This window comes from Pristis pectinata, chromosome 1 (assembly GCF_009764475.1).
Source record: "Pristis pectinata isolate sPriPec2 chromosome 1, sPriPec2.1.pri, whole genome shotgun sequence".
Taxonomy (NCBI): Eukaryota; Metazoa; Chordata; class Chondrichthyes; order Rhinopristiformes; family Pristidae; genus Pristis; species Pristis pectinata.
In genome coordinates, this window is record NC_067405.1 from 94,431,453 (window position 1) to 94,452,454 (window position 21,002).

General features: G+C 43.1%; 1 protein-coding gene across 2 annotated transcripts in view; it reads right to left on the reverse strand.

Annotated features, from left to right (window-relative positions):
• Nucleotides 1-13,299, reverse strand: part of slc8a3 (solute carrier family 8 member 3) — a 376,943-nt gene extending 363,644 nt beyond the window's left edge. The window contains exons 1-4 of one of the 2 annotated variants that reach the window (XM_052013641.1): nt 13,209-13,299; nt 12,887-13,009; nt 12,250-12,618; nt 7,488-9,324 (exon numbers count right to left, since the gene is read on the reverse strand). In XM_052013641.1, the coding sequence (XP_051869601.1) occupies nt 7,488-9,250 (1,763 nt within the window). In that variant the 5' untranslated portion in view covers nt 9,251-9,324; nt 12,250-12,618; nt 12,887-13,009; nt 13,209-13,299. Of the gene's footprint in view, nt 1-7,487; nt 9,325-11,320; nt 11,427-12,249; nt 12,619-12,886; nt 13,010-13,208 lie in introns of those variants that run through there. The other variant, XM_052013651.1, reaches the window with a different exon arrangement.
• Nucleotides 13,300-21,002: the final 7,703 nt, after the last annotated feature.

Consider the following 21,002-nt stretch of genomic DNA (forward strand, 5'->3'; position numbering starts at 1 on the left):
ACCACTTCCAGACTGAGTAGTAAACATGGAAGGATGCAGCCAGAGCAGAGACAGGCCACCACTGTACTAAAGACCGCTTACCAGCATGTACTAAGATGAATTATATTTAAAGTATTATATTTTTGTTGTAACACTGCAAACTATGAATGTGGAGTGCAGGTCCCAGAGCTGAAGACTAAACAGTATTCAATGCATAAATATAGTTGGATTAGAGTTACTGATCTCCAGCAATCTTTAACAGTGTTTTTTTTTCTATACCCAATATAATTTTTAAATGTCACGCATGTAAAACTGTCCTTTATGTAATATGCTACATAAAACATTTAAAAATAACATTTATTTTGTATTTAGCTAACTATGCCAAAAGCAGTAGCCTTCGATCCAGCAATGTAAATGACCAAGTGGCAACCTCCAGAAACTCATGATCCATTTCAGTGGGAACCCTGAATCAGTGAGCATTTGCATGGGCTACGGATACTCCGAATGGACTCAACCCTGATACTCAGGCCCCCAATCAGTCCCACCATTACATAAACCATAGCTTTAATTACCAGCCCTTCATGTTTGTCTTATGTGGCCTCTTTGGCGTTGAAAGAATAAAATCTGCTTTCAGTTGTTTCCGGTCTTCCCACCACCAAGCTCACTCCACCAACCCTAACCCAGCCCTCTAGTCTCTCCTCACCATCTTTTCATAAAATCTGAAGAGCTCACAAAACATCACTGCACTTCCCTGGAAGTGCTGGGGAAAAAACCCACTAGTTTCCATTCTTGGCCACAAGACTGGGTTCTGCAAAGACAAAAGAAAAAAGAAACATGCAAAAAAAGGTTTTGAGGAGGGAAATATAAAATAAAAATGTTTTTCTCTAAGCCATTCCATTGAAGTTTGAATTCAGTTTTTGCGAAGGTACAGGCAAATAGCCAGCAGCTTAAGATTGCTGAGCTGTATTTGAGTGCTGAGCAATGTATGCTGAAACATTTATTGAGTGCTGAGATGTACCCAGGTCATTCTGAGCCCCATGTGCTGAATCCATCAGATTCAGACATGTTAACTGGATAAGATACTGTGCCAAGCAGAGCCAACACATCTGCAATTGGCTGAAACAAAATACATTCATATGATGTCATAGCACTTCAGAAGTCACTCTTACACAGCGATGTAGCGCAGATTCAAAAGAAGTCTCTTTTTATTGTACCAGGGAATAATGCCTGGTGATGTGAAAGTGGGGAGAGGGGAAAACAGAACAAAAATTCCAAAACATGAATACCTGTTTTGCTTTTTGTTTAAGTTTTCCTTGAAAAGCATTTCACTCATTTCAAGTTGTACTTTTTGTAATCAAGTGATTTCCTAAGTATAGTCAAAACTTCCAGGGCTGACAGCCTATAGGGAGGAAAGCAAATAACTGTAATTGCATCAACTCAATTCTGTCCAACTCTGCATGATGTTAATCCGAAAATTCCTTTAAAGATTTCTCTTACATTGTGCAAATTTTCATTTAATGCCTCAGGTTGCACGATTTTACAGCACAGTGTGGTAAATATGGCAGCCTGAAAAATATTTAATGATAAGCATTCACAAAATTATATCAACTAAACAGAAGACAAAACCATAACAAAAGTGCAGCTTGTGTCACCTCTTAGTACTGCAGTAGATCTTATAATACAACAATTTGCTGCAACTGTCAGCCACTATATTTCTACTCTGTACCTGTGTAGGCGTTTAATATCCACTACAGATTTTGCCATTGTCTTCTTTGAGAAATGATCAAATGTAATGGCCATAAAGATGTACTATTTGGACCTACAAAAGCCATATCTGGACGTGGTCTGCTCCTGGATCAGTCAGCACACCTGTGAAGCCCTCTAGATAACCAGTTAAGTGATAAGTTCTAGTGATGCAAGTACCTCAGAACTTTCATCTGCTAAAGGTATTTAAGTATTTGTATATTCCTCAATATTGTTGTTGGCTATCCAAGGACAACAGCATACAAGATATAGTTAAGTGGTGCTCAATATGTCAAGATATCCTCAACTGAAAACAATGCCCTTTTCAATACATCACACCATGATTTCGAAGTGCACACATTAACAGTCCTCTTCAAAATGGCTTTTAGTTTCCCTTTACTATGTTAAATTTTAATAATAATCTCTGCATGTGAAATCAGGATTTTGTAATCGTCACTACTCTCATTTATGTCCATTATCTTAATCTTTATCATTATCCTATCTCAAACTTTCTGATATTACATCTGGGTCAAGATAAATCATTTATTAGTTTTGTTCCTTCAGCATAAAGTATCAGGTGACTCAATAAAGCCAGCTACAAACCCGCCCAACATTTTGAGAATGATAGCCTACAGAGAGCAAATCAAAGTTATAACTTATTATGTTTACTTTGTGGAGCATAAAGGCTCAAAGTGTCTCTACCTCATGCTTACACATGTCATCAAAAAACATGAATGGTCATTACAGAATTATCTTCCAAAGACTTTGGTTGAGATACCATTTCACATGTGGCAGCTGTCTTCAAGATTCTAGCCCAAGGTCAGTTTCATATCCAAAACCAGCTGATGAGTCTTGTCCTGGTGAAGTGTCTCGGCCTGAAACATTGACTGTTTGTTTCCCTCCATAGGTGCTGCCTGACCTGCTGAGTTCCTCCAGCATTTTGTGTGTGTTGCTCCAGATTCCAGCATCTGCAGAATCTCTTGTGTCTCTGATGAGTCTTGTGAGGCCAGTTGCAGCAAAAGCAGAGCCTCTAGTTACTACTTAGTCACATGTGTACTTTCCAGCAGGGGACATTGCATTGAAGGCCTTGAGCAACTTTTCTCCTCAGCCTAGAGGCCAATTCCAACCACTGTAAATCCAGCAAAGGCCCATGGCAAAATCTGGAGCTTTTAGTCAGCAACTCTAACTCGGTTCCTTACTGAAGTGGGCTCTTCACTCTGTAGCCTTCAGTAAACATGAAACAGCATATTACAACCAGTCTTCCTGGCTCTTCCAATGAGCTGACTGAACAACCATTATAATCTTGTGTGGCTGCAATATCTTGGATCATGAGTATTCCAAGGTCAAGATTTGGGTTAAAGTCACATTCCAAGTATTTTCCTTTATTAGGCTGTCTCATTGCTTTAATAAGCTCGGTTGCTCACAGCTACTCGATTGACTGCTAGGATTTGTATGCATTGGACATCGCTTTTGCTTTGCACAGCACTAAAGAAGAGCACAGTTTGCTCCTTCAAAAAAATACTTCCTTCAGCAGTCTTCATGCACAGTGTCCAGGGAGCTTGTTAGGGGATGCCGTGGCTGTGTTTTTGGATGGAGAATTTAAATAGTTTATTTTTTTTCTACGCAAGAATTCTGCTGGAATTCAATTTTGATCCCTATGCTCTGGTCTAGACAGCCAGCAAAAAGATATGGTGATGATATAGATCTGGTAACTTAGATACCTAAAGTTTGTAATTAGTTTCATAAAAGAAAGTGCTGAAAATCTTATATGCAAACAGAAGATGCTGCAGGTACTCAGAAGAGAACAGCATATCTGGAGAGAAAAATCAGGCTTAATGTTGGGATTGATGAACTTACAGCAGGAGCAGATCAACTGGAAGATCACTGACCAGATAAACTAATGCTACTTCTCCCACCATGCAAGCTGTACAATGGCCTACTCAATATGTTCACAGTTTTTAATTCCAGATTTCCAGTGTTTACCCTGCCATCCCTTATACGCTGAGATGGACTCTGACCTCATGATCTACTTTGTTGTGACCTTGCACCTTATTGCACTGCACTTTCTCTGTAGCTGTGACAATTTACTCTGTACTGTTATTGTTTTTACCTGTACTACCTCAATACACTCTGTACTAACTCAATGTAACTGCACTGTGTAATGAATTAACCTGTACAATCGGAATGCAAGACAATTTTTTCACTGTACCTCAGTACAAGCAACAATAATAAACCAATAGAATATTTGCTTTTGTGTCAATAATAAAGAACTCTCATACCATTTGCACAGTAAGTAGTGATGCTGCCTCACTGCTCCAGCAATCCTGACAGTCCGGGTGCTGTCTGTATGGAGTCGGCAGGTTTGCCCTCGGGTGCTCCGGTTTCCTCCCACATCCCAAACATGTGCTAGCTGGTAGGTTAACTGACCACTTAAATGAGCCCAGGTGGGTGGCTGAAGGACCGAGGGGAGTTGACGGGCACGTGAGAATGGATAGGTTTAAAGGAAATGAGTTTGGAAATGGAACCAACAAGTGTGCTCTGGGAGCCAGCATTCACTCAATAGGCAAAATAGCCTCCATTTTGATGGGGGGGGGGGGGGGGGGGGGGGGGGGGGGGGGGGGGGGGGGGGGGGGGGGGGGGGGGGGGGGGGGGGGGGGGGGGGGGGGGAGGGGCACTTGACAGACTCGAAGCTGCAAAATCTATAAAACCTACAATTTGTTTTCTGTTGTTTATTTAGAAATGTTGGCTGTTACACCTTTCAAAAGCCTTACAGTACCCACTGAGGCAGCACAGAATGAACAGACGTCATTAACTGAAGATCTGTGCTGCAAATGAAAACACTGAATATCCTTTCATTCACTTGTGGATTTTTTTTTACATTTTACAAATCTCCCGAAGATCTTTTACACAGCACTGATACACAGTCAGCAGTTGAATGCATCTTTAAACTCAATGCTCCTACTTCTTGTATAGAAAATAAACTTACACAGAATCACCTTGGGTTGTCTTGATGCAGCAGGATACCCAAAATATGTAAATGCACCAGAAACATCACTATTCTATATAATTCACTCACACAACAAAAAAAAACAATCACACAATACTTCCACATCCTTTTTTTCAAAACAGACTGTAAAATCAGTTGAGGGACTACCTATATCTCCACAGATCTACAAAACAGCAATTTGAAGGTTGCAAGACTTTGATGGCACAACTAATAACATCCATTGTTACAGCAAGAGCGCCACACAGCCTACAAATTCATTTGTTAGACCAGTCCACTTTAAGTCACAATGTGCAGTCACTCTTTCATACACACACCAAACTACACAACAATGCATGAACCAATCTGACTTTGTCCTTTCTAAAAGGAATAATTATCATTACAAAAGTCAAATATATGCAATACTCATAGCTAAACTGCTTCTATTCAGAGAACAATGACTGGGTAATCTTTGAATCAATTCATTAATGAACAGCATTTCAGCAGAAGCTACTTAAGGACAGAATCCTTAAAACAAAATGCTCCTGAGAACACTCTGATCATTTTTAGGGGCAGTTAGGCCAGGATGGAAATTTAGAGTAAAATCCAACAACAACTTTAATTTTCCTGGAGCAAATTAGGCAGATCCCTTCAAAAAAACATTTAAACCAACTGTGCAAGGGGTGGGTTGCAAGGCACAAAAGTTAACTGGATTTGCATGTTCCATGTGGGAGGAACAAGCAGGTCCATGTAAACACATTTTGAACCTAGCTCTATTTAAAAATTCTTGAATTATTCCAGCTTTTCCTTGTCCTGTGACTCCATCATAGCTAACAGCAGCAATGCTGGTAAGAAACACTGCAGTATGTGCTTGGCAGCATCAGTAGGACAGATATACTGCCAAGCAGAGGTATTCACATTACCATCCTGGAAGCCTTTCTAACTGCTGATCCCACTATCACCATCCACCAAGTAAATCAATATCATTTAACTTCCCATGGAAGGATCCATGATTTTATTTAATTAAGTCCAAGAAGACCTTGCAATAAACCAAAGGTGATGCTTGTATCTTTAATATTTAATTCCTTATTTTTCTACCCAAGACTTACAGAACAATTTTCATTCAATTTCTGTGATTTCTTGATCAAAATATCATATCCAGATAATGGAACCTGCAGTTAAGGACTTATGGAAGAAGCTTGATCTACACAATTTCTGCTCAGGATGCAGTCAGCAAAATGCACTGGACAGTGCAAGTTTTGCCAGGGTAAAGTTGCACACAGGTTTCTGTGCAAACACATCAGCATAAAACAGAAAGCAAAATCTCTCATGAACCCAGGCAAATCAGGCAGCAGAATCAATGGGAATCAACTTGTGACTGAGCATCACAAAGAGGAGTTAGATTAGAGATGAGCCATTCTCTAGCTTACCAATTTCACAGCCTTGGTTCTAATTTTTAATTCTTTTTTTTCTGTTTTGATCTGCCTTCATCAGCAGTCAATTGCAGCCACTCAAGTGTAAACAGTTGTAACCAATTGGCATTTGGACAACTGATTTTACAGTATTTTATAGTAACTGCAGCAGTAACAATTGGAACACCATTGGGTCAAACTTCTGTGAAATCCTGGTTGCTGCAGGTAAAGGTGATCAATGCTAGATTAATGTGCCCACAAGCGCCAGTGCATCCAAGTATCTGGATGTACTGTGATATGTTACCCACAAATGGGAGGAATCTGCAGAAACTTGGCCTGCTGACTTGAGGGCAGCCATATTTGTGAACAATGACTGCTTCAAAAAAGTGGGATTTATCTTGCATTTTTGAACTTGTTTTAATCAGATATATGGTTATTAAAGTACAAATAACTTGCACATAAAATAGTAATCTCCAGCAGCATTTGTTTCCATCTACCTATCAAAAACACCATGATACACATTCAAAGACTCCCTACGGACAACTCCGTGCCAATAAGCAGGGGATGCAATGGTGTGCTGTAACTGCTACACTACACTGTAAGTACCAGTTTCTTTACTTTTTAAATTACTGTTTTGAATGATTCATAAGTTATTGCAAAAATAACTTAAGGAACTTATTTAAAAACAGATAATGTACAGTGAGAACCTGAGTCTTCACTGAAAATTGGTTCCATGCCTTAAAAGGACAGCCTGACAGTTATGGATTTCAGTGCTGGAGTCTAAGAAGAGATCTGGTTACTGCAAGAAATGTAATAAGGGGAGGTGGCACTCTGGTATGTAGTCTAATTGTAATATAACCCTTTCCCCCACCAATCCCTACCAGATTAACAATGTATGAATACTTCAACAGTGTTTGACTTTTCGTATGCTACTTTCATTACAAAATTTGTGGTTCAGCAGACTTACAGTCATCAGGTAATGCCTGAGTCTGTTTAATACCCAATTACATTAACACTTATGTACATTTTGTCCATTTGTAGGTAATCCACAATGGGCTACCAAAGCAATAATACATTGTTGAATTAGTGACCATCTTGGAATGATACCCATGCATTCAAGTCCAGAAGTAAGTTCCAGTCATTTTACCTTTGTGAGTGTACTAAATCACAAGGGTTAAAATTATGTGCAAAGAAAACATATTTACAAATATTTTCCCAAATTAAATTGCCATGGTTCTGCTCAACACCAACTTCCTTTAATGTGGCCAATTGTTGCTGTAATGTTAAACAAAATAGGTATTTAATAGTTAGTCTTCCAACGGTGCAGAAACACAAGACATTCAGAGAAATGGAATAAGAGCGCTACTTACAGAGTTTCATCATTTTTAAACTCCAGCTCCCCATAGGTGTCTTCAAAGTCCTCGCCGCCCCCTTTTGCCGTTCCTTCTATCGTCCGAAAAGGGACGATGACCGTCCCACGTGCCCCAGATGTTCTCAGCACTTTCACCTCCATCACTCCGATGCTCTCACTCACATGGACAACGTCACTCTCAAATGTAAAGATACCTGCGTGGTCATCATCTAAAATAGTCACAGTGGCAACAAGTGGGGAAACGATTAAAGCTTTTGGGTAGGACACGCTGTTTGGCTCCAGAGCGTCTTCCAGTTCCATCACTCTGATGTTGTTAAGTCGCACAAAGAAATGCTCATCTTCCTCAAAGATGTCATCGTCGATGATGCCGACTGTGATTTCCTTCTGCGTTTCACCTGCCTTGAAGACAAGGGTTCCTTCGCTAAACTCGTAATCTGCGCCGGCATTAGCTGAGCCATCCTCTGTCTTGTAGTCCACAGTCACGGTGTTGGAGATGTCCCCGCCTTTGCGGACCACAGTCAGTGACACGGCACCACAGTTCTCCAGGCACTGGTAAGCACATGGGTCAAAGTAGATGCGGGAGCAGAGATCTTCTGGCGTGTCCGGCCTCACCTCCAGCATGCTCGTGCTTCTTTTGGCCTGCTCGGACACATGCTTTTTCAGGATATTGCCCGCACCTGTCATCATCCTGGTGGCTTGGATTCGATAGAAGGCCCTGCTTTTCTGCTGGTGGGAAAGAGCATAGTAGTTAGCCATTTCCACCAACTGATCGAGGTCTTTCTCTGGATGCTTTTGCTTCAGGTCTTTCAGGATGCGAATCATCTCTTTGCGGGACTCGTCCACTTCTTTTCCTTCCAAGGCCACCAGCGTCCCATCAATGAAGTGTGAGTTCACTAGCTTGCCATCCATCTCGATGCCTTTGGGGTGTTCGCCTTCAGTCTCGATGATGAGGCCCCGGTTCTTGTTGGTTCGATACTTCTTCTGTACGTACTTGTAGAACAGGAGTCTGCGGTCAGCAATCCAGGCGAGTAGGACACAGACTGGGAAGAACAAAAAGGTGACCAAACCTTCCCACACCTGGACGATGCCGGGTGAAAAGACAGCAAGGATCATGTACAGCCAGATGTAGGCAAAAATGCTCCAAGCAGCTGTGACAAAAAACACACGCAGGTGCTTAATCTTCCTGGATTCGCCATCGGGAATGGAATATACGCAGATGGCAATAATGACGAACATATTAAAAGCAGCACTGCCCACAATGGTACTGGGACCAAGCTCACCAGATTTAAACCCATGGCCACAAACTTCAATCAAGGAGAGCATGATTTCTGGAGCAGATGACCCCAATGCCATGAGGGTCAAGTTGGACACAGTGTCATTCCAGACTCGAACCATGGTCGTGTTTGTCTCTCCATTGGGCTTGTTGATGGTAATTTCTTTCTCTTGTGAGGTAATCACTTCTATAGATGCCATAAAGCGATCTGCTACAATGGAGACTCCCAAAAACATGTAGATCATTGCCACAAAGTAAACAATAACCCTGGCAATTTTATCTCCAAGGGATGGATCTTCTGGGTACCATATTGGCAAAATAACTCCCTGCTTACATTCATAGTTGCCCACGCAGGAGTTATTTTGCTTCGGAGAACTTGTAGGTCCAGTTTTTTCTGCATCCACATAAGGTGGGTGCATTAGCAGCATTACTGACACAAGGCCCGCGAGGCAAAATGACATGAACGTCTGCAGTCCAAACCACGCCATGCAAACAGGTTCGATCTCAACGTCCTCTGTGAATCAAATCAATTTTCAGAGCTGAATGGTCTCCACTGCAGGATCTGAAATACATTTCAAAAAGAAAATGCCCATTTTAACCAACAGGGAATAGCTGCAACTTTCAAGAAAAGAGATGTTCTCCACAACCTGTTTTTCATTTTTATCCTGCAAAATTAAGAAATAACAGAGCTTAGCAAGGAGATGTGCAGTAACAATCGACAGGCCACTTGCTTGAACTGCCCAAGTGTGGTGGGACATGGTACCTTGGCATTCTCTCCTGCTGTGTGGCAGGAAGTGGAATCATGAGATTATGAGTGTGTGGTTTCACCCACTGGGCCATGATAAAAAGAGGCTGTATCACTTTAGGCCTATGAAAGGACCCTCAGAGGTAACACGAGCAAAAGCTGGGGAAACATAATTATTTAATACATTTAGACCAAAAGTAGGGCATTGGCCTTTCAAGTTTGCTCTGTTATTCAGTAGGGTGGCCAATCTGTTACCTCAGCAAATGAGCAGATATCCAACGTGATCTCAATTATGACTTTTCAAGATGTAAAAATATAACCAAAATGAGACAGTCATTCCTTAGTCGAGACAATGGACTTACTAATTTCCATTTGCACGTATCCTAAATTTCTGAACCCATTGGTAGCCAAGGGCCAATTATGACCCAGAGGTAGTCTGTTAACCAGGTGAAGTCTGAGTTCCTTAGCAGTTCCAAGGGAACATGTGAACAGCAGCAGAAGCCTGCATGTTGCTCACACTCATTGGGCTTGAACTGGCACAGACTTCACAGCACATTTGCCAAACCCTTCTGTTCAAGAAGGCAAAATAGCCGGAATATCCTTTGTTTAACAAATTTCAATGCAATTTACCATTTGACACAGAGTGCTTGCAAGCTAATGTTATCCATTATGTTATCACCCTGATGGTGCTACTATGATAGGCTAATAAATCACTGCCTAATTCATTTATATCACAATGTTACCACCAGTGCCAGTTCAGCCCTGGTCTCTTTACACTTGTGCTAGCCATGACCGGACTAGGAATTCACCTTTTGCTGGCCAAGATGTCAGTTTAAGTATGCTCATACTGCAGTTGCTGAAAACTCACTCCTCCCACATGAGCTGCAGTGCCCGCTTACACAGAACTACTTCCAACTAAACAAGGGCAGTAGGTGCATGGGAACACCATCCTTCCGAGTTGCAGCCCAAGTCACACTGTTCCATCAACGTTAGCAGGTCAAATTCCTGGAACCACACGCTGAACAGCACTGCCCCTGGACCAGACGAACTCGAACGGTTCATGAAGTGGCTCACCAGCACCTTCGCATTGGTAATTAAAGGTGGCCAGCAATGCCTTCAAGAATAAATATTATATAAAACTCATTGTAACTATGATTCCTTTTTCATGAGAGAGAACTGTGATGTTCTGTTACCTGTTAGACCTGCATCAAATTTACAACTCAAGATCACGTATGGCGGAAGGGCGCCCGGCAGAGTCCCACCTTCGTGTGGGGGAGCCCATGCGCCCTGCAACAAAGGCCATCCAAGGCGTGGCTCTGTGTAAGAATTAGCTAGGGCTATAGGGATGTGGTGAGAACAACGGAGGGCCTTGCCAAGCAGCATCAAAAGGCAGCCAAGGTGCAAGTAAACAGTCAGATGCCGCCTTTAGAGGAGGCACTGACAGCCAAAGAACTCAATCACTGCCACCAAGTTCATTGCCGAAGACCACAAACTGAAACAACACAGAAAGCGCCAGAGGAATTCAGCAGGTCGGGCAGCATCTATGGAGGGAAATGGACAATCGACGTTTCAGAAGTTGAAAATTCGGTTTTAAGGACTTATTAGCAGGAAATCAGAAGCCTTTAAAAAGAAAACAACTTAAAGATGCGCCTGAGACGAGCCGGGGTGTCGCAGGTGAGAAGCGGCTTTGCAATGGGACTGAATGCTGCACTGTCAACAGTGCAGTAAACCCGCCCCGGACACCAGCTCCATCAACTAGCAGCAAGAGACGCACATGGCCCGTGGGCAACTTTGGATTCAGACGGTCACGTACACACGATAACAGCGTGTGCCACTGCTGGGGCTTCCTGGAGGATTCCCGTTCACTCTTGGTGACGGTCAAGCCGAGTGCCTGCCGAGGGTTGTCAGTGGGCTGTGACTGCAGTCCCTGCCGTCTTGGCCGGAGGAGGATGCGAAGTTCCCTCAAACACTCCCCCTCAGCGTCCTCGAACCGCCTGCCTTCCCAAAGGCAAGTGCTTGCCCTATTTAGGGAAGACCGTGGCGCAGTCGCTAAATTTGACCGAGGTAAACAAGGGCTCAGCAGAAATGAATGAACGCGACAGCTGTCAGCCTGTCAAGGTGCACCCGGAATGCAATGTGTATATATACCCACACACATACATGCATCAACTGTTTAATCAATCCCAGCACTACTGCAGACCAATAATACATGCATTCTCAATGTTATGCAGAAGCCCACTGATTTGCAAAGTACAACAGTTATTTGTATGTGTGCGTCGCTCCAAGCAAGACAGGCTTTCCCCAATTTGCATGATTTGCATTAATGGGTGTAGGGGAGAGGGGGAGGGGGTGAGGGATAGAGTCGGGATCTTTTTTTGACACTGCGACCAATCGGAAAAGCGAAAGAATTTGCAAGCCAAAAAAAACCCAGCAAGATTAAGGGGGAGTAAAAACGAATATATGTGTGTGTGTGCGTGCGTGAGCAGTGGCGGGAGGGGGGTGGAGAATAGGAGTCTCATCAACGGGCAAAACTGTTAATAGTATCAGCCTTCTGGAAAAAAACGGGTTCTTTTCCATAAATTCTAAAGCAGCGGTTTAGGACGAATTCTGCGCTCTTAAAGCGAAGCGGGCGTCAAATACGGTGGGGGTGAAAAGCACATTGCGCTCCGCTGATCATGTTATATAATCCACGCTATGCCTTTAAATAAAATCATTGCAATATAAAAAATAAAGATATGTTACCTGCTGCTTCCTTTTCTCCGCGCGCACATACAAAGAACTTAACATGTATATATTGAATGCTGAAGACTGCACATTGTGTCCTCCGGAATCAAGCGGCGAGATGGATGGGGATCCTGTGCATGGCACACCAAGTTGCCTGGGTTGCTATAAAGCGGCCGGTGTTGCAGCGGCCGCTGGGAATGTGCGACTGGAGATGTGCCGGCTGAAGAACTCCATTCAGGTGGCAGCCTGCTGCTGGTTGGTAGCGGTGGGGGAGGTGTCGGCTCGCCCAGGAAACTGGCTGCAGTGAAAGGTTAGGGGGGAGGGAGAAGGGAGGGTGATGTGTGTAGAAAGCGTGAGCCTCCAGAATGAGTCCCCAGCGGTATTTTACTACAGCAGAGAGAGAGAGAGAGAGATGTGTCAGCCACAGCAGAGCAATTCTCAGCCTGTGCTGCCTGCCTTGACGTCAAGCTGTCAGCTGGCTCGACACCAACACCACAGCCCGAGAGAGCGAGCTCAGGGTTGGGGGGGGGGGGGGGCGAGGGTTGGGGAGAAAAGTACTAACAACCCCTAGCAGCCCCTAACACGGGCTCTGTTGGAGACCGCTACCCACCCCGCCGCCTCCTCAGTGGGACAGATGCAGGTGTAGAACGCCTACCCCCACTCTCTCCCTGCTCCCAGCGGCTCATCGTTCATCCACGCCGGGCAGCGACTCCTTCCAGAACCCGGGATTGAGCCTTGGGTAACAGGTGCAGTGCAAGACGCCAAGACCGCCGGAAATCTGAAATTAAGAAAAAAAATACTAGAAAATACTCAGCAAGTCAGGCAGCATCTGCGCAGAGAGAAACAAGAGTTAACGTTCCGCTAGAGAAGATAATTTTGTTACACCGTTGTCATTATTGCTGATACAATGAATCCGCTCAGTCTTACATAACATGGTGACATCTGCCGGCGCTGTGCAGTCTCTGTGTAACACTCACCTCGCGACCACGCCGTCTGCTTGTTGAAAGCTACATCCCAGGCCGTGTTAGGGTGCTGCCCGGTCACCAGCAGTCCCTCACAGTCCCCATCCTCCACCAGCGCTGACTGAAATGCACAGAGTCCAAAGGTCCCTTGATTTAAAGAAGCCGTGGGCCACAATTTGGCCTGAGAAGCCACCTGTTTTACTTCTGCTGAATCCAAGCCACAAACGCAGCTCAGTTAGCAACCAATTTCAATCAGATACCTAGCAAGACAGTCTGCAGACTTTACCGGATTTCGGGAGCTTTTGCTTTAACAGCGGTGCATTCACACTACCTCGGGGCAAAGATAGTGAAAACACACAAGGGTTAGTGGGCAGCGCTCGGGAGATCATCGCGGGCTTTCGGATTCAAGACCCATTGTACATCATCAGATTTGGTAATTACGGAACTCAGCGGTTGTAGTTGAGGATATCAGTTGCTGGCATCTCATGGAGGTCCTGATTAACGTAGGAAATGGAGAATAGGAACAGGAGTGGAGCCTGCTCTGCCATTCAATATGATCGTGGCTGACCATCAGTGTCAGTGCCATGTTACAGCTCTCTGTCCCTTAATTCCTCGGGTGAGAGTGCTGTCCTATCAAGAGAGGCTAAACAGTTTGGGTCTGTTGCCCTTGGAGATTAGCAGAATGAGGGGTGACCTTATTCAAACATATAAGATCTTAAGGGGGCTTGACAGGGTAGATGTTGAGATGCTTTCACTAGTGGGAGAGTCATGAGCAAAGGGGCATAGTTACAAAATAAATGATCAGTTATTTAAAACTGAAATGCTTGGAAATTTCTTCCCTCTGAGAGTAACGTATCTCTGGAATTCTCTGCCCTCAAGGGTGGTGGAGGCTAGATCGTTAGGTATATTTAAGATGCAGATAGATAAATATTTGAAAGATTGAGGAACTGAGGGTTATGGAGAAATAGCATAGAAGAGTTGAGGCCAGTGTAGATCAGCCATGATTATATTGAATGTTGAGGCAAGCTTGAGGACCCAATGGCTCCTATTTCCTCATGTTCTGGATATCTTTTGCATCTACAGAGAAATTGAAATGGCAAATTGGTGAGCTTGGTTTCAATGGGAATTATAAGATTCAGTTGAGGATGTAAAGAAGATTGCTTTAGGATGTGAATTGCTAGATTCTGTATTAGTGGTTTGGTATGCAAGTTCCCAGATTTGCCAGTTGTGGATTATCAGAATCAGTAATTTTGAATTTAGGAATGGATTTACCAAGTTTGGGCATCTGTGGTTTTGAATAAGAATTACCAAAATTGGTAGCCTTGGTTTAATATGTGAATTATCAGAACCTGTGACCTGCGAATTACTGGTGAATTACTGGATTTAGTTAATTAAAACATAGAAGGTTGGTTCAAGAACCCTCAACTATTCGCTTCTTGAACAAACCTGCACAACCCTAATCACCACCTCAGTATAGCAACACTATGACCAGTTTGCACTACAATGGACTTTGTACCTATCCGTAGTATCTGCATGAGGCGCTACCTTAAGAAGGCAACATCCATCATCAAAGATCCCCACCAGCCAGGCCATGCCATCTTCTCACAGCTACCATCAGGCAGGAAGTACAGAAGCCTGAAGTCCCACAGCATCAGATTCAAGAACAGCTACTTCCTTTCAACCATTCAGTTCTTGAACCAACCTGCACAACCCTAATCACTACCTCACTACTTTGCATTACAATGGACTTCATTTTTTTTTTGTTCAATTTGTGTTCTTTCTTGTTTAATTTATGTTTTTCTTGTGAATGCTGGGTCTCTAATGCTATGTGCCTATGATGCTGCAGCAAATAAGTTTTTCATTGCACCTGTGCATACATGTGCTTCTGCACATGACAATAAACTCAACTTTTCAAAATAGAAGCAGGAGTTTTCCACCCAGTCCCCTCGTTACTGCTCCATCATTCCATAAGATCATGGCTGACCTTTTACTTCAGCGCCACTTTCCCGATACTAACTCCATATTCCTTGATTCCATTACCATCTAAAAACCGATCATTCCTCATCCTGAATATATTCAGTGACTGAGCCTCCATAGACCTCTTGAATAGAGAATTCCAAAGATTCACTACCTTCTAGGTGAAGGTAGGGCAACTGTTTATCCTGAGACTGTGACCTCTGGTTTTTGACATCACAGTTGATTTGTTTCAGTCGGGAGTTACGAAGGTCACCTATCAAGGCTCAGTATCTGTGGTCACTATTACAGGAAGTCCCCGACTTACGAACGCCCGTACTTACGAACGGACCTTTGTGGTCGACCTTCATGGTTGGTTCGTAAGGGGGCCCGGCCCCCAACCCTACCATGGCAGCGGTACACCTTCTTTGGTCCAACTCCGGGCCAAGTGCGCATGTGCAGCTGGGGAACCCCGGGCCAAGTGAGTATGTGCGGCTGGGGCCACGTGCGGCCGCGATCCCCAGCTCAAGTGCGCATGCACAGCCGCGATCCCTGGCTCAAGTGCGCATGCGCGGCCGCAATCCCCAGGCCAAGTGCGCATGTGCGGACACTGTTCCAAGTTACATACAAAATTGGGTTACGACCAGTCTCAAAAACGGAACTCGTACGTAACCTGGGGACTTACTGTACTGGAATCAGTAGCCTAAATTTACGATGTGAATGATCAGAATCAATAGCAGGAATTTGGGATTAAATTTCTGAATTCAGTTGATGTGGTTTAGGACCAGTAGTATTAGCCAAAGCTCATGAATTACCTGTTATGGAAGCTTATTAGAAGAATGGCTATGGTTTTGGATGCAATTTACCAGAAATGGTAACTGGGAATCGCTAACTTTAGTTTAAATTTTTTTTTAATTTTATTTACAGCGTGGTAACAGGCCCTTCCGGCCCAACGAGTCCGCGCTGCCCATTTTAAACCCCAAATTAACCTACCCATACGTCTTTAGCATGTGGCAGGAAACCGGAGCACCCGGCGGAAACCCACGCAGACACGGGAGAACATACAAACTCTTTACAGACAGCGACGGGAATCGAACCCCGATCGCTGGTGCTGTAATAGTGTTGCGCTAACCGCTATGCTACCATGCCACCCATCAGTTTACTCTTATTAGCAGATTTGGCTTGCCAAGTAAACTGACAGAATCAGTAATCTTGGTTGAGGAGAGACTTGTCAATATCAGTATTATCAGATTTAGTAACTTTGGTTTAGGATATGAAATAACCACCCTATCATGATTGGATGGACCTCCTGTGTTGGAGGCTGAAGTGCAGGTGAAATGGAGAATGAATCCAGAGCTAGGTGAGCAACCTGTCCCCTTTATGTTCAGTTATGAAAGTCCACCAAATGCTGGGAGCATCTGTGAAAGAGAAGCAGTCAACGTTTCGGGTGTGTGACCCATCGTCAGAACTTGTGTTCCTTTGCACCTGCTACACTTGTCCTTCTAATTGATGGAGATCATGGGTTTGGGAGTTGCTGCAGTGCATTTTGTAGATGATGCACACTGCAGTGATGGCGTGCAGCTGGTTGCTGAGCTTTGGTGAAATTGACAATTGATGTCATGGTGACCATCAGGAAGATGACTGGGTTTGCAGATCAAAAGTAGCAGGTGAGAGTTAGTTGAACAAGGCAGTTCAGGAACTCCCCTGGAACATCCAATGGTCTTTTCCAGGAACTCATGGGCATGACCGCATGTCACCCACAGGCCAATGGCTATTCAGCTTGCTACAGTATTTCATATTTTCTATCCCATATACAGAAAGCAACAGTCTACACATCAGGCCCAAGAGGGGAGCCTTGAGGGAAAAGGAGAGCTAACTTCTTTCTCTATCTTCATTGGAATGGGGACCTGCCTCGAAAATTGCTCTTATTTCCTTATTGTTTAATGACTGAATTATTTTAAACTAGGCATCAAAAACAAGGTAACGTGGTTCAACACTTTAATAAATTTTCCATGCTTGCTGAAGTTGTAGCATTTGAAGTTTATACAAAAGGTTCATCAATTAGTTGTTTAAATTCTAAACAGACTTTCCATTGGTACATAACAGATTGTAATGTGCTTCTCAGGATCTGCTTGTTTTCCAGAGCTCCTGTAAGAATTTGTTGAAATAATGTTTAACTTTTGCAAGGAACATTAACCGGTATTTGTATAATTTCCCCTTAAAGATTGGTTCTGGGTTTACACTACTAGAAGCAAGACTCTTTACTTGAAGTATGAATTTCTAGAACTGGAAGTCCTGGTTTGAAGCCAGATATTTGGAACATTAAATATTCAACAGATTGAACTGGGGTAAATATACTTTACAGTCTGTCATAACTAGTTATTTGGGCATGATCTTCCTCTCATTATAATAGTCCTCAATGCACTTTTTCCAGCAGTGACGGATATACACTGTGTTCATTTCTGGTTTATGAGGGAACACCAACCCACAGAAAGGTAGAGTGACTTCTGTTTCACTTGCAGTGCTTTCCAGACATATCGCTCTATCAAAACAATATGGAACAGAACCTTACAGGTCAACTCAGAAATGATGATCTCCAACTGTAGCACATTATTTTCTGTTGCACCTAGAGTAGAAGTCTTTTTACTCCTGCTTTGTTTTACATTATTATCATTTCTTTTATATTTATCACCTGCTTGGTTAAAAGCCTATTCTGAACTGCCTAACTACACCAAAATCAAATCACTCCTTTGCTGGCCATTTGTATCCAAATATCCATAATGAAGCATTCATGCAGTTGACACTACTATTTGTGTCAAATGGCTTAAATATTTTTTAAAAATATCCCAACAGAAAAGGAATCTCATTTATTTAATTACCTGTGGAGCCAATAATCAGATGGATATTGGAAAATGATTCCAATAACTTAAGGAAAATCCTACAGCCTTATGTAATAAAAATTAAATTCAAACTATTGTATAACCATAAGTTAGAAATCAGGGAATAAATAACACGCAAGGCTTATTTTAGTAACAAGCATGCATTTCCTTTTGATGAGTGCAATTCATTCTTTTCCTTATTTAAACAAATGAGAGAGAAACTTTGGATCATCAATAACACCCTACCTATCTGACAAACTTAACAACATGAGATAGGAGATAGATAATGGCTCAGCTTTTTCAACTGTAATGGTGAAAAATGTTAAGTTTTCCATCATTTTACTGGGAAACTGACACCAGCAGCTTGTACAGCATGCAAAAGCACAGTTATACATGGTGCTTCTCCAATGATTTAGTGATATATGAAGCTACACTTAGCAAACTAACCCTAAGGTGATCCAAACTGATCATCAATCTTCAAGACCTGGGCCTCTGTACCTCCCTCTGCAACTGGATCCTCAACCTCCTCATCGGCAGACTTCAATCAGTGAGGATTGGTAACAACATCTCCTCCTTGCTGACCATCAACATGGGTGCACCTCCGGGCTGCCTGCTTAGCCCCCTGCTCTACTCCCTATTTGCACATGACTGTGTGGCTAAGCACAGCTCCAGTACCATCTTCAAATTCGCTGGTGTCACCACTGTTGCTGGATGAATCACAGCTTATCAGAGCGAGATAGGACTCCTGGTTGATTGGTGCCGCAACAACAACCTCTTGCTCAATGTCAGCAAAACCAAAGGACTGATTGTTGACTTCAGGAAGGGGAAGGAGGGCGACCATGCGCCAGCCCACATTGGGGGATCGGTGGTGGAGAGAGTCAGCAGCTTTAAATTCCTGGGCGTTAACATATCAGATGACCTGTCCTGGACCCAGCACATAGATGCAATCACAAGGAAGGCACGTCAACATGTTTACTTTCTTAGAAGGTTAAGGAGGTTCGGCTTGTCACCGAACACTGACAAACTTCTACAGATGTACTGTTGAAGGTGTCATGGCTGGTTGCATCATGGTCTGGTACGTCACTTCGAATGCACAAAAATGTAAGAAGCTGTAGGGAGTAATGGACTCAGCCCAATACATCACCGGCACATCCCTCCCCACCATCGATAGTATCTACATGAGGTGCTACCTCATGAAGGCAACATCCCCACCACCTGGGCCATGCCAACTTCTCGCAGCTATCATCAGGCAGGAGGTACAGAAGCCTGAAGTCCTACACTGTTCAGGAACAGCTAAAACATTCGGTTCTTAAACCAACCTGCACAACCTTAATCACTACTTTAGTATAGCAATACCGTGACCACTTTGTACTACAATGGACTTTCTTTTTGTTCTAATTTTGTTCTTTCTTGTATAATTTTGTGTAATTTATGTTTATGTTTTTCTTGTAAATGTTGTGTATCTGTTGCTATGTGCCTGTGATGCTGCTGCAAGTAGGTTTTTCATTGCATCTGTGAATAAATGTACTTGTGCATATGGCAATAAATTTGACTTTGACTTTGGTGTGTGGACTGTAATTCTCTTGACTTTTAAAAACAAAACTTAAAATCCATATTTTAAATGTTTATATTTCAGTTTCTACTGTGATCACATGTTCCACTGCTTATTTTGTGTTATTTAAATGATCTCAAAAGTTACTTAAGAATTGTTTTCTACTTCCAGCACTGCCTTCTATGAGAGTTCTCCATTGTGATTAGCTGCATAATCAACCTGATGACATCAGTGTTACTAAGTGCCAGGGATTCCCCAAAACTGATGATTGACAATGGCATTAGAAAATGGGAAATCCACCACAGATATTGCTTTGTTGTCAGATTTCTTTGAGATCATTGGTGAACACTGTTATTTTGTCATTAAATTCATGCTAATAGCTACTCAGATTCATTAATCCTCTACCCCATTTTGTATCACTGGTGCTCCTAGTTGTATATGTATCCCCCCGAGGCACAGATTAATAGAAAGATACAGCATGGAAACAGGACCTTTGCCCCATCAAGTCTGCACCAACCATCATCAACCACCCATTTACACTAATCTGACATTAATCCCATTTTTTATATTCTCCCCACGTTCTTGTGAACTTCCAACAGATTCCATCCCTCACCAACACACTAGGGACAATTTACAGTGGCCAATTAACCTACTAAACCACACACTTTTGGGATGTGGGAGGAGACTGGAGCACACAGAAGAAACCCATGTGGTCACAGGGAGAACACGCAAGCTCCACACAGACAGGACCTGAGGTTAGGATTGAACCTGGGTCCCCAGAACTATGAGGCATCAGCTATACCAACTGCGCCACTGCGTCGCCCATATTGCATCACTAAGACGTTAGCGAATGGATGATACAGTCCCATCACACTCACTGTATCAAGATGCTCAGGGTAGAATGACCAAAGCAGTTATTAAATTATACCATTTGTCCTGCATTTTCACCATCTGCCACTCCATCAGCAAAGTGGGCTCCTGGTCTCATTTCTAGTGTATGGGGCATTGAAGAGATCTAATTGCACAGTCAGAGGTTGTTTTGGAGAAAGTCTTTCTCCTGAAGTAGTAACACCAAGTACTGAGGTAATGGATGCTGAATCATCTTAAAATTCATGGTCTTAACAAGACACTAAGCTCATTCCCAGTTTAGTAACTGAGGCACAGGAGCTTATAGAGTTCCCAGTGGAAGAAGCTTGCTCAGATATTATGTTGATCCTGGCTATGATTACAAGTAAGTGAAGCAAAACTCATTGATGCTGACAGGAAGAGTTGGCAGGGATAAGAACTGACAGAATCAAGATCTACACTGTCCATGACATTGAAAACAACAGTCTTAAATAACTTAGTATCATTGGGGAACAAATGAAGTACAAGGAAGGCTGCTGAGAGCTGCTCAATTCAACCATTGCTTCAGAATGATACACC